We start from the raw sequence: 15,775 nt of genomic DNA on the forward strand, positions 1-15,775 counted from the left end.
TATATATTTATATTTATTATATTATTTAGAGTAAGAAAATAGATTCCCCCGAATGGGGGATTACGAATATGAAACCACTAAATAAAAATACATAGACGGTTGGAAAATGGTTTATAACTGCATTAAAATATTGCAACATCATACTTACCAGAAATTTAGCAAAATTTATGTATGCCATTCATTACTAGCTGAAGGAAGCTTCTTTATTCTTCTTCTTTTTAACTGTTATATGTTAAATACAAACCTATTATTATATATTTTTATTGATATAATAATGTTTCTTAATTTTTTACAGCGGTTCGTTTTGGTCGAGTCCCAAAACGTGAGAAAGCGAGAATATTAGCTGCTATGCAGCAAAGTACACAGAATCGTGGTCAACAACGTGCGCTTGCAGGAGAATTAGATGATCAACCAAGACTTATAGCTGCTGTGCTTCGAGCTCATTTAGAAACTTGTGAGTTTACAAAAGAAAAAGTTTCTGCAATGCGTCAAAGAGCAAGAGATTGTCCATCATATTCTATGCCAACTCTATTGGTAAGTGTAAATATAATTTGCTTTATTATATATTAGTATCAATATATTGCATATCATAGCTGCTACCACAAAAGTATTGCCTGTGTATAGGTGTCAACTTTAAATGCTGATAGTTAAAATTACTCTTTGTAGCAAATACTTAAATTTTCCCTATTGTTTTATTGCATACATGTACATACACACATTATTATATTAAAATTTGGTAATGAATAAAATATTTTATTATTTAAATATATGCAAATTATAACAGCAACGTCAGCAAGAATACCTGCACATGATAAAACAACAATACAGCAAATCGTAACAAAACAAAATATTATACTATACTTGTCTACCACGAATAAGAATAAGAGCGCAATAATAACCTTGTACCGAAGTTTTTAACCTTGAATTTGACTCTCGCTGATAATAGAATAAAAATACCACAACGAAGAGACAAAAAAAGACTCCAAATTGTTCCAAAACATTTTTTTAATCGTTCAAATCAAAATAATGTTTTGCTCTCCCAAAATATACACACTGGAAGATAAAATTAGAGTAGCTATGTGTCCTCTTTACGTCTAATAGCTATTTCTGATACACTCTGTTTTCACTGGAAGTTTTTCTTGTGGAATTTGAGAGACGAAAATAGGCTGTCATTTAAATTGAATTGTTACTAAATAATGACTATTAAATTTCGTCTTTTATCATATTAACAGTACGTTGACACAGACACATGCGCACTTGCCTCAGCCCACGGACGTCATAGTGACATCAACACAAACAAATAAATAGTAGTATGGATATTCAGAACAACAACTTAAACATATAAGCACACGCGCTCAAATACTCAAATATATAGCCATATAAAAAATCTAAATAGAATTCAAGCATGCTACACCTGACCTTGTAAAATACGAGGAAATTATTTCGCAGCTCCGTATGCTTGCAATTCTCATCACCTCCTTTTGTCTCCGCCATTGCTTTCTTATTTTGGTTCGTCTATCGTTCAAGTGGTTTTTGTGTGGCTACTCGTATAATACTTGTGCGATACACATACGTATATTTAACAATGTATACTAGAATAACAGATATAAATACATATATATTTGTATTTTTCTCTTATTTTTGATTAGCAAAATTTATTAAAAGCAAAGACGAAACAACTATACATACACGTAATTTATAAACGTAAATTGTTGTCTGGAGCATGTAGCCAAGTGTACATAGAATTCTCTTGATGTGTATAGAGGTGTTAATATATACATACTTATTCAAAATAATTATATTAAATTTAAAAACAATATATATAACAAATATTCACCGTTTATTTTGTTTTTGAATATGAATTTTATTTCAGTTGAGCTTCCAGTGTATTCAAACTGAAATTAAAAATAAAAAAGCTTTAGGAAACGCCCTTGGAATAAGTCATGACAACACAGTAAAAGTTCAAGTTCAAAGTTAAACACATAATATTTGACTGATAGTGTGTTAATTTTGGATTATCTTAACACACTGAAATCATAATTTTAAATAACCAGGATATGAACCTTTTTAAAGAAACCCCTACTATTTTATACGATTATAATATATGAAAAGCTTTCTAACTTAGGTATGAATAGCAATACTACTCTAAGTATACGTATGTGTAGACACCCATACTGCATGAAGATAAAACCTTGAACTATAGTTCGTCGACCTTGAATAGAATATCAAAACGAATCGCAACGCATACACAAAACTTAATTTATGCACACACATTCAAGAACCGAGCTTTTTTGCTTACATTCTGAGCTGTAAAAAAAAAACAAATAAATTTACTATATACACTCTTTACCTTAAAATAGTGCTTCAGAGAACGATTTTATTCTTTTGAAGACTTTTCTACACATCTGAGCTTTTGCCATTATAATTTCTCTTTTTAAGTACTGTCAACAAGAACTAAGTCTCTTACTTTGAATTATACTCTCGTTGGAACACAACTCACAAAGAACTTACTACGTATATAACCGGCGCATGTGCCGAAAAAAAACGATTTTTTATGCATATACATATATCGATTTAAATGTTTGGTGGAAAATATGACCTTCACTTAGACCTTAGCATTACTGTTACGGAAACATAACATGTCTCAATGTATAACATAGTACGTATAGTCAAATTAGAATAACATACATTACATACATGCCAAAATTGTCAGCAGTGATTCGGAGACGGTATATACTTATATTATAGCAACGAAATATAATAGAAACTAGGAATTTTTATTTTATAAAAACTGAAGTAATTTTTATTTAAATTTCAAATATTGCACAATTTATTTATAATAATAATAAAATATATTATCTTTTTCTTTAGGCTTGCCCTCTGAATCCTGCCCCTGAGTTACAATCAGAGCAAGAGTTTTCCCAACGATTTGCCCATGTCATACGAGGTGTTATAGACTTTGCCGGTATGATACCTGGTTTTCAACTGCTTACACAAGACGACAAATTTACTTTGCTAAAAGCAGGCCTTTTTGATGCGCTGTTTGTGCGTTTGATTTGCATGTTTGATTCCTCTATCAATAGTATTATATGCTTGAATGGGCAAGTGATGCGTCGCGATGCAATACAGAATGGAGCAAATGCACGTTTTTTAGTGGATTCAACATTTAACTTTGCTGAGCGAATGAATTCAATGAATTTATCGGATGCAGAAATTGGACTGTTTTGTGCCATTGTTCTTATCACACCAGACCGGCCAGGCTTACGAAACATCGAATTGATCGAAAAGATGTACAGCCGATTAAAAGGTTGTTTGCAAAAAGTGATTAATCAGAATCGTTCTGACCAACCGGATTTCATGTCCAAATTGTTGGACACCATGCCCGATTTGCGAACTCTTAGCACTCTTCATACAGAGAAATTGGTAGTGTTTCGTACAGAACATAAAGAACTATTACGACAACAAATGTGGACAATGGATGATGAGCAATCAACGAATGTTAAGAGTCCTGTAATCAACTGGGATGATCCTCGTATGGACGTCGAAGCCAAAAGTCCTCTTGGTTCAGTATCAAGTACTGAATCAGTAGATTTAGAATACACCACCACCTCCACCAAATCAGCGCCACAGCATCGCATTAATAATATGGAACCTCAACCATCAGCACTAGCTTCGTCAACTCCTTTGTTAGCTGCAACACTATCAGGTCCATGTCCATTACGTAACAGAGCCAATTCTGGCTCATCCGGCGATTCTACCACTGAAATTGATATTATGGGCTCCCACGCACACCTTACCCAGAATGGATTAACAATCACTCCAATTGTTCGCTCACATTCCCACCAGCAGTTGCATCATCATTTGACCTCTGTCGCACCAAACAGATATCGAAAATTAGATTCACCAACTGATTCAGGTATCGAATCGGGTAATGAAAAGAATGATTGTGTTATTAAAGCAGTGAGTTCTGGGGGCAGCTCCTCTTGTTCCAGCCCACGTTCTAGTGTAGATGACGCACTCGATTGTACAGATACCACTGCAGCAAGCACCAGTCAAGTTACATTATCTGTTTCTCCCGTTCGTTCGCCTAAACTTATCGCTCCAACATCCACCTCATCTTTAACTGGATTAGCTAGTACGCCAAATTCCCTCAAACGTCAAATTGTCGAAGATATGCCAGTATTGAAGCGCGTATTAGAAGCACCGCCACTTTACGATACCAATTCACTAATGGATGAAGCTTACAAGCCACATAAAAAATTTCGAGCATTGCGTCATCGTGAAATCGAAACTGCAGAGGCAGATCCTAGTTCCACATCTAATAATTCTATGAGCACAGAAAAAATAATCACACCGAAAGCAGATGCAAATAACACGGTACAAAGTTCGCAAGTAGTAACAGCCACAAATAGTCCACCGCCATTTATTCAATCAACGAATGCAGCTTCTACTCCATTTGTTACTTCCCATTGCACAGTAACAACAGCTTCATCTCCACATTCCCACGCTTTAACAGGAAGTACTTTAAACATCCATCAGCAAAGTCAGCTACATATGCACTTGACACGTCAAACGACTTTGAATCATAGTACTAATAGTAATGGTAACCAAAATCATAGTGGTAATGTACAGCAACAACAACAATCTTCTTTATCTAGTACACATTCAGTGCTTGCCAAATCTCTTATGGCTGAGCCGCGCATGACTCCTGAACAAATAAAAAGATCTGATATCATTCAAAACTATATTATGCGCGACCAAGCATCGTGTTCTGCCGGTTCAATAATTCCTGGCACTCCAACCCATACCACAACACGTAGCCCAGCACCAGTCCAGCATTTATCTCCAATGAACCAGACTTCCCACCATTATACATCTATTGCTTCTCCATCTTCTGGTAATTCTCAAACCTGCTCAAGCACCATCTGCAGTTCAACTTCTACTACAACAATAACATTAACTTCGCCACCAAACGCTATTAACCCAACTGTTTCACGATGGCACGGTCATTCCGTTATAACGACAACAAGTATCAACCACCGCCAGCAATCTGTTTCACCAAGCAGTAATGGATCGTCTTCATCATCATCTTCGTTAAATGGTTGTCAATATTTCCAATCTCCACACTCTACATCTGCTGCAGTTTCTCCACCTCGCCCATCGCCATCAACTCTTCACTCACCCCCACGCTTACTAGAATTGCAAGTGGACATTTCAGACTCACAACAACCATTGAATTTGTCTAAAAAGTCACCAACACCACCTCCAAATAAGTTGCAAACATTAGTAGCGGCAGCAACTGCGGTACAAAAATATCCTACCGTTTCTGCCGATGTAACTGTTACGAGTGCTAAAACTGAAAGCCCGCAAACCGTAACCACTGTGCCAGCAAATAGTACGCAGCAAGTGCAGGTCATGCTGGAAGCGTAAGCTTGACATACATGTGAGTTAGTGAATAAGTTCGCTATGTACTTTTATGTAGAGAGTGCATATATAAAAAGTGGGAGTGTATCAGTATCAAAGATATTTTGAGATTATTCGAAAGAAAAAATAAAATATGCATGGTAATATATTGAGAGGAAAATTCGGATTTGTACCAAAACCTAATATTAAAATAAATTTAATGCATAGGTATGAAAGTACGTGCACGTGAAAAATTAATAAGATTAGGTAACAAAAAGAGAGAGACTGAATACTGATGTACATATATATAAAAATATGAAATATTTTAGAGTATTGATTCAAGATGGATATGATACATAACAAGAATGAAATAAACCAGAAAACACAAATATATACGTACATAAATATAGATGCATAAAGATACATATATATATTTTCCTTAAAAAGTTGATTGTAGCGAAAATCGATAAATATTTATTAATATAAATTGTGTGTTATTGTGAAAAAGAACTGCATATGTATCGAGCGAAGATGTATTTTAGAAGAGCTGTAAAAAATTGTGACATCAAGGAGTAATGTGTAACAAATATATTATAGGGAGAGCGGCCATTTGCGTTCAGTTTTCCGACTGTTTTTTTCAAAGAAAATTTACATTTATGTTATTGTTATAAATTTTCGTTGAACAACAAAAATTAAAAGATGTTTATTATTTAACTATGTATTTAACATATTTTGTGCGAAATAATTATGATTTTTTGTCAAAAAGTTATGTATTGTAACATGGTAAACGATTGGTATTGATAATATTGATAATAATGATGGCAAATCCTTAAATCCTAACGACTGTATCTTTGAAGCACACAAAATAAACTGTACAAAATACATGCAATATAGATTTAAAAATCCATTACATCGTGACAAAAATAATTACGCTACAATTCCTTTTAAATCTTATACATATATGTATTTGCAGTGAAGAGAATAATTTTAAATATAAGGCAATGAAATGTTTTTAAGAAAAATGGCACAACGATATGATATTATATGTATATTAACTTATATATGCCGCATTCATTTAAATTGGACATAACGTATATACATGTATTTTATTGAATTATCTGTAAATTAGATATTCACATAAGTAACGCAAAGGCGTTATCGAATCCATCTTGCTCGGATAAATATGAAATAGTTATATAATAAAAAAAAAATATTTGAACTCCCAATTTGCAAAATTTAGCAAATTAAAGAAAACTGTCTACTGAATTAATTTAAGTTATCCATAATTTCTGGAAGGAAATGTTGTTCCAGTGGTCCAATATGATGTAATATTGAAAACTCTGCGAGTGTATCAATACGAAAAAAGTTGATTAATGTTTAATTCTTCCTACTATATATATAGTAAAATTTTGCTTTCATAGGCAGTTTTACTTCATATATCTTATTTTATAATAAAATTGTTTTATTGTTCGTTGGTTTGTTTTATCTTTATTATTAATATCTACTATTTATCTGTTGGAGTGATAAATTTTCAACGTGTTAATTTTCTAAAAGATAATTAATATTATTGTTTCTAAATCTATAATATGTAAAACTTCTAAATAATTTAAAATGTAAATATATTGTAAATAATTTTCTTCATCTATAATAAGCACATTAAGATACAAAATATTCCCTAATTTAATTTTTGTGTGTGTATGTGTTTCTAATTATTGAATGTATTGACCGTTTATGTATTGTTTAATTTAAAACAAGTTCTTAAACACTTTCATTTATTCTCAAAAATGATGATAGAAAGTGAATTTATTCTTATTATTATAATATTATTAGTAATAGTAGTTGTTTAGTGGTAGTATACTATATTTGTAGTAGGTACAAAAAATAATTTTTTTTCAAATACACACACATATTAAAAATAAATTAAAACCATTGCGTTTAATTTTTATACGTTTAAATTTGAGACACTTTATAATTTACTGCCCTGATTTTTTAATATATACTTAAAGGCTTTTCAGATAATGTTTTCTTTACTTTAAATATGAGAAAAAAATAGATGCATATAGTAGTATATATAAATATTTCAGATGGTTAGTTATTTCCTTAAACATATTTAATATGTTATATGTGTATGACTTGTATGTATTCGCAATATTCTCTAGTTATTGCATCGTACAAGTTATTAAATTAGCAATGAAACAAAATGGAATTACATTATAATATCGAAAAAACCGGGATGAAAAACTATACTATATAGGTGAGCAGAATCAAATATATTCATATTGGTTATTTTTTAACTGTATTACTTCAGAATTTTTTTTATTTTTTTCAATCAAGGTACGTATAAAATGTTTGATTGAATGTTTTTGTAACATCCCAAATATTTTAATATTAATTACTAGTGGTTGACTAAATTCATAGTTATTGGACAACTAGTTGCTGTAACTTAATTAGAGATCAGTGAACGATTTTAGAGACAAATTATGAGAGTTGGGCCGTTTTGAATTTGCAATTTGTTCAAAACAAAGTAATATCGTACAATAAACTAAATAATCCAATTTCTGACATGTTATAATTTGACAAAAAATGAGCTTTGAGTGTGAAATTGGCATTACATATTTGATCTTCGATGCATCTGATAGGATTCCCAAACAAATTGCAAATTCAATCTTCTTACTACTTTAAAATAATTTTATTTACATTTAACATAGATACATACACATATACATACATATACATTATCTACCTTGCACCAAATAAAAACGGAAATTCTTAGAGAATAATATTAGAATGACAATAGCGAGATCTATAATTAAAATGTTTTCAAAATTAATATTTTTAATGGATAATAGTATTTCTGAAATACATAAATTATATCTTTTAAAAAGTTGTAAATATATAGCTTAGCAAAAAAGCTTATAATCACAATTCTTATTAAATCTAAATATAAACTTATTATTGGAATGCTTTCTATACTCACAATTGTCATAAATTCGTACATATATTTACGGGTACATACCAGTACACTTACTTATGTACGCAAAAGGATTGATGCAAGATGTGGTATTATCAAATATAGATCCGATTGTGTAGTCAATATCCCTCCTTACACAATTTTGAAATCAAATACTTAATTGTAAAATCTTTTTACGATAAGAATCAGCGATTTTAAAAGATTAATAATACAAAAATGTATAAAATACAAGTACGAACAATGCAAAGTTAGAACAACAAAACATTGTACATATTTTTAAAATGAAATAATATTCACATTAAGCAATGCACATTACTATAAATCAATAAATACGTCAATGAACGTATATTAATAAGAGTAGACTATATACATAAATAATATGTATAGAACGAATATATCAATCATAACAAAAATATTCGTATATGTAGGAATAATGAATGGCCTGCCAAAATTGAAATTAGGAGAGAAAATATGCTCGTTGATTTGACATATTAAATATTAGTATTATGAATGTAATGAGATTTTAAAAACATCAATTTCACCTATTATGGCGAATTCATATATTTTCATAACAATGGATTGGAATCGAAATATAACAAAAATACAATGATTGAAGTTTATTAGATGATTATAATCGTATATAATAATTGAAATACAACAACTTTTACAAGAGCCTGGTGACGGTAACAAATACCATATATAATACATTTAGGCATATGTATGTATGTATGATTGCATATATATGGACGAATTTTGGTGTCAATCTGCGAGCACTGGAGCAATCTTATTTCTTAACACTGTATTATTTGTGAACATTATTTAAAAATTGTGAACTGTAGAATAAGAACAACATTTTTGTTGTATGAATATAATAAAATATAAACTTGAGTAAAAATTTCAACCATTTGTTATTAAAAAGCATACTGAAGAAGATAGACCAAGTCCTTTCATTATTTTGGAACAAGCGGATCAAGTAACATGAATAAGCCAATTCAGCAAACGGTGATTTTATTATTCTCTTTGTTCTTGTTCAAATATGTATAAGAACATGTACGTTGCCATTTTAGGAATTCTTTTTTTATGGAATTGGGCCTAGTTGATGATTACTACGAACATGACATTGATCTGAAACACACTATTGAACCTGTGCGGCTCTGATTACTATATTATGTACCTAACAATTATGAACGTCAGCCAAATTACCCCAACGCTAAATCCCATTGAGCACTTGTATGATCTACTGGAGCGTAAAATCCGTTCACATACAATAGTTTCTAATCAACGCTTAAGGATATAATACAGTGTGATGAATAAACTGCAAAGGATTAAGTGAAAACGCAAAGGATATTCTACAAGTTATTATATTTAAAAAAAAGTATTAATTTAAATATTTTCTATTGTTATTTTTCCTTTGTACTCAGATTTTTTCTGATATCAATTATTGCAACTTTTGTGTTTTTATCAAATACAGTTTTCTTAAATATTAACTTCTGTAAGGACATATACACTCTCTCTGGTAAGTGAATATATACATATGTTCATATACATATATAACAATATATACATAAGGCAATGGTCGTTGAATAGCGATAATATTTATTATACAATAAGTTTTTTTAATTTTAAAAGCCTGAAATATTTCTAGGTAATGCGTATACATACATATATGTTTTAATATCTTTATCTAAGTCAATGGCTTCAAAGGACCGCCCATCCCGAACTCAACCCATTTGCATCTATCTATCATATGCATCAATATCATATATATCAAATTTTCAACATTTTTATATTTCCAAACAAAAATATTTGCAAAAATCATTGAAGAGTGTTTGTCGGATTAGGAGTGATGAGCGATGACAATATCTTCTCTTCAAAATAATATTTCAAATTCAGCATCATGTCATACTATTAACTTTTGTTCCCCTAAACAATTTATATTTATATGTATAATATTTTGTTAAAAACAAAAATTTCTAAGTTATAACTTCGTTTGTATAAAAATTTGTACATACAGGTACATATTAAACCGAATAAAAGAAAAACAACTTAACTTACTTTCACTGGACAAGCAATGGACGAGTTCAATGGCAGCTAACAATATGATTTTTAGCTTATTGCAACGCGGTGGTGCCAAATATGGCTCTTCACTTTCGTTTCGACTGAAACGAAAATGCAAGAGAAATACCATTAAAAACTCGAAAGCAGGGTATTGTGCTACATATTCCCAAGTGCGTGACTTTTTAATATACTTACATATTTATGTATATAAGCAAATTTGTATGTGCATATGAAATGTATCGGACCAAAAATTGTCACGTTACAACTCATTGTAGTAAAATGTCTATAAAAACCCGAACCATCGTATACATACATAAGTTAATAAGTATTTATTATATTTGGAGAACTAAACTGCAAATATTTAGAATATTCAGGATATGTGTTCTTAACGTAACAATTTGAGACATTTTTTCGATTGCCAATATGTAATAAAGTAATTAAAATAAGACGATGACAAGACATGCAGTGCATTGCAATACTTGTGATATTTTGATTAAAATTAAAAAACGAAAGTTTCGCGTGGTTTCATTAGCTGATTTATAAGGGTAAAGGTAACTGACCTGGTTTTCACTTTCAGTGCTAAGTTCAGTTTTTTAGGCAGTCATTCATAACATATAACTTTTTCTTAACGATTTCCATCCAAGTACTAACGGAATAACAAATAATTGATGTACATATGTATATTTATATAATCTATACATATGTGAGACATGTGTATATGGGGCAAATACACTTATAACCAAGCTTAAATGAACTCAAGAATGTTTATATGGTTGAAATATATAAGTGCATATGTTAATGTAAATTCTCTAAAAAATGCAGGCAGAAAATACGTACATATATGTATGTACATATACATATATATATTTGAGTTTTTATGAAAATAGAAAGTAAATCATATCCACTAGTAATAATAAAATCGAAGAAAGTGACGTTAAACGTTGCAAGCGCCAACCTGAATAATAAAACAAATAAAATAGCTTGACAAGAAAGTTATAGAAGCAAGTAGTATACAATATACACATAGATATATACATAGATATGTATATAAAACGTTAAAATAAAAACAAGCAACCAACCAACTGGCCACGCGTACTTAATGGGTGAATAATGAAGGTGGATAACGAAGTATGTATCGACCAAAAGCGAAACGAAAATGAAAATAACAGCTTACTATTTACTTCGTTTTGGAATCAACATAATGTGATTGCCCGGAATTTAGAGCATGTAAAGTTTATTGAACTTATGAGACGAGAAAAGGAAAATGGTAGGGAAGACATGCGACTAATTGCTAGCCAACTGGTTTTTGTCTGAAACAAATTTGCAATGAATCAAAATAAATTTTATATGTATATCATCAATGAAACCTTTGAAAGCAAAGATTTTGTTTAAACAATTTAGAAATAATATTTAATCTGGTGTCACCTAAAATATAAATATACAGTAATTCTACTATAATACTTAAAATGCACTAAAGTATTTTATCTGTTATTTAATCAATTAAATATAATAGTTATTTAATGAATTGGATACTTGTCATACAAATCCCATCTTCTTGATCGTACAAAATAAAGTCAATGTTTACGATTCAGACAATTTAAAATCGGTATAATATCATATTTATTATAGCCAGTCGGCATATACAAATGTACATATATTTGTATACACACACTAGACCGCTTTTCCGAACATTTTCATTACAACACTGAATTATTAGAAAGCAGAGATTGTCTGTCTATGACCCCATGAGAGGAATAGTAAAGCCTTGTACTTGACCATAAGGACGTGTAATCAACTGCAATGAACTTTGTTTCCAGTTTTTCAAGAGCTTTTCCACTGCTCTTAATTAGAAGGAAGAGAGAGAATAAGCTTCTGAGAAGCGCATGCCCAACCAATCCTTGGGAAAACGTGGGCATGAAGGGCGGAATTTTTTCAAGGTTTCGATGACATTCACATCACCGGCAATTCAGAAAAATATTTATAAGTTTATACGAGTGTTTGCTAAAACATTCGTATACATGACCTTAACTTTGTTGGGGTAGTAATAAGGCAAATAGAAAAAAAGTACTGACATTGACATTGACGTACTTCTATATCAAATGCTTATTAAGTTACATAAATATAAAGTATAGATAGTGCTAACTTTATTGATATTAGCACTTTTTCTTTAGTATATGTAGAGTATTCTAGAGAGAAACTGATATGCCAAAAACATATTGCATTATCTATAATATAAAAATGAATCGCAAAATGTGTTGCTAAGCGCATAACTCGAGAACCGCTGAACCGATTTCGCAAATTCTTTTATTAGAATGTTTCTAGACGAACCGGGATGGTTCTTACGGAGAGAAAAACTAGAAAAATTGCCTGAAAAAGTCTTAAATCCACAATATTCTAATCACCCATACAAACAATTTGTGTCGTTAGTTTCGAAAAAGGTCGAGAAGTGCCAAACCGATCTGGCTAATTTTAGTTTTGAAATATTTATGGAAGACCAGGGAAGGATTAGAAAGTAAGTAAATATGGAAAAATTGTGAGGAAGATAACAAGAAGATGATTTTATTTGAATTGACAACAAAATTATAAAAAAAAAAAACAAAACAAAAAATAATAATATTTTGAAAGTTGTCATTGTTGCTTTGTTAAAATATTTTTATCATTGTTCAATTGTATAAGGCTGTGTCGATAGCCCAAAACAATTTGTAACAAGTAGGGAAAGACAACCGAACATTTTATACTCTCCCAATTTATTGCTGTAATTTTATTAAACACAATTTTAAATAAAGTCCAATAGAATAAAAATCAGAATCCAAAATCAGCATATATAGTACATGAGGGTTGAGGTAATTCCTGAACCGATTTCCCTTATTTTCAACATAATGGGAATAGGGGCAACTTGACACCTGTTAGTGGGCAGACAAACGGCAGTTCGGCATTGAAATTACTCCTAAATTGTAAATCAACGAAACACCAGTCTGCAAAATCGCCAAAAAAAGAGCTATAAAGAAGATTTTCCAGATATTCAAGTCGCTGGAGGTACTGCACAGGACTTTAAAAGATTTACGCGACAACGAAAATATTTTTGGTGATTTTCGCCAGACTATTCTTGGATCAACTGTTGCTGACGAACTAATCACTTTCCTAAAATCATCTAATTTATAAAGAATCGCCAATTAACAAATAACATATGAGTGTTTTTCCAACAATATCATACAGCGATTGTAGAAATAGTTAGAAATGGTAGCGACGCAGTTGACACATCGATGGATTAATAACATTTTTAACGGGTTTCTGTCACTTCATGGCCTCGAAAGAGGGGCTTATTCGTCGTGTTTTTCCTGACATGAAACCACAATATAATAAACATAAATGGCTGATTGAATGACCTATTTGGTATCAAAAACCAAAGATGTCAATGATCCCAATGCGACAATTTAGGATTATGTTCCAGGACAGTTCAAACAGCTACAAACCAGGATGATGTAGTCAATCTCATAGAATATTTAAAATTGACTTGACTATCACCTCTCACTTTGCAATTAAAATTAGTGTAAGTTATCATCATGCTGCGTAACATAAATCAACCTCGACTTTGCAATAGAACAAAACTGGCTATGAATACGGTAATCAATATCGTCATCGAAGCAATCTTGGCTTCGCCAACTTGCAAAGTTGCTAATTTGTTAAATACTTCAATAAACGACAAAAAAAAATAAAACTTTAACAAATTATTATGATTGTATGTATGTATGTGATTGGCGTTGCAATTATGATTAATTTCAAATATATATAGCTATATTGAAAAAATTACTAATTTAATGTATATCTTAGCCACAAAATAGTATTGGAATATAGAATAAATTACAATCAAAACATCATCCTTCTAAGCCGCAAATTTGGTTTTGGAATCTGTAAAACCTATTTCTCGGTCGAAAATAATTATAAAATCTGTCGAGTACTGTATGGATGAAGAAACGGCATATTACAAATATTTTACTTATGCACTAATGGTACGGCCAAGAGTTGCTGTGGATGGTGGATTCTAGTTAACTATTTAAGACAGTATAATTATTAATTACGAATATAGATAAAAACGTTATATCTGATTTATATTTTCACTTGAAAATGATTGATAAACATTTTCATAGAGTTTATATTGAGTACAAATCGTCTTGTATCTGGTATCAGCATACATCAGATGTCAGAAAAATATGGATTTTCTGAATATAAACCGCAAATGGGCATTATTTGACCTTGATACCTATTTGAAGATATAGTAAATGCGAGTTAGATATTAGGTTATGTATACCAAAGTGATCAACGTGACGAGTAGATTTGAAATCAGGATGTCAGTCTGTCCGTCCGTCTCTGCAAGCGATAACTTGGTGATAACTTAAAATATAAGATAAGGTTGAAAACTACATAATTCAGTAAAGAGAAATACCAGACACCTTAAAGGGTAAAGATGGTACAGAAGGACTGCACTAAAATTTCTACACCAAATTTAAATGGGCGTTATATCTCTCAAGTTGAACCTAATTGCACGCAGTGTGCAAAATTTCATTAAAAACGGTTCAGTAGGTTAAGAGTGAATCCAGTAAAAACAATGTGAAATAAAATGTATATATATTTAGAAGATAGATCGATGATAAAATCGACTTGACATAGATTCGGGTTATTATCTGTTCGCAGGATGCACCCGCCAGCAAGTCAATCATTACCAGATAGTAACATATATATTTACTCACAGAAGGACATACAGAAGCACATATTTCGTTATTGATATAAGCTCTTCTAATTACTATGTAGAGAAGGATGTGTTATTATTTTGTGTAAGGAATTTAATTGCCAATATTAATTATCTCGTACCATACACTATTTTATACAATTGTTTATTTTTTTTTTTGAATATAGAAATTTATTTGTGAATTCATTATATTCAATTACTCATATCCCAAAGTACAAAATTTGAGACATATTGCTTAAATAAATGTTGTCTAGTTTGAGACAGGAAGGAAACAAATTATGTGCTTTATGCTAAACTCGATAAGTTTTTATATTTTTACGATAACACACGAGCAAACCTTGGAAAATATGTGAAGTTAGCTGTTGTTCCCAATATTTTTCCAGGCATCATTCACAATAGTTATTTTTTACTGTACCAAACTTTTTTTGTTTCGGATATGCTTTTGTTCACTCACACTCACTCATAATATGTATTTAAATGTATGTATATCAATCTGGTAATAGCAAGTACGGACATTTCTTTTCGTTCTTTTATCCAAGATAAGAATTTCAATTAATGTTTTAAATTGTTTGTTAATAAGTAATACATTGATGAAG

General features: G+C 30.8%; 1 protein-coding gene across 5 annotated transcripts in view; it reads left to right on the forward strand.

Annotated features, from left to right (window-relative positions):
* Window positions 1-6,296, forward strand: part of LOC105208354 (ecdysone-inducible protein E75) — a 40,978-nt gene extending 34,682 nt beyond the window's left edge. For all 5 annotated transcript variants that reach the window (XM_054229341.1, XM_029039363.2, XM_029039362.2 and 2 more), the window contains 2 exons: window positions 296-534; window positions 2,872-6,296. In XM_054229341.1, coding sequence (XP_054085316.1) covers window positions 296-534; window positions 2,872-5,430 — 2,798 coding nt within the window. In that variant the 3' untranslated portion in view covers window positions 5,431-6,296. The remainder of the gene's footprint in view (window positions 1-295; window positions 535-2,871) is intronic.
* The last annotated feature ends 9,479 nt before the right edge of the window (window positions 6,297-15,775 follow it).

Source organism: Zeugodacus cucurbitae, chromosome 4 (assembly GCF_028554725.1).
Source record: "Zeugodacus cucurbitae isolate PBARC_wt_2022May chromosome 4, idZeuCucr1.2, whole genome shotgun sequence".
In the NCBI taxonomy this organism is placed as follows: Eukaryota; Metazoa; Arthropoda; class Insecta; order Diptera; family Tephritidae; genus Zeugodacus; species Zeugodacus cucurbitae.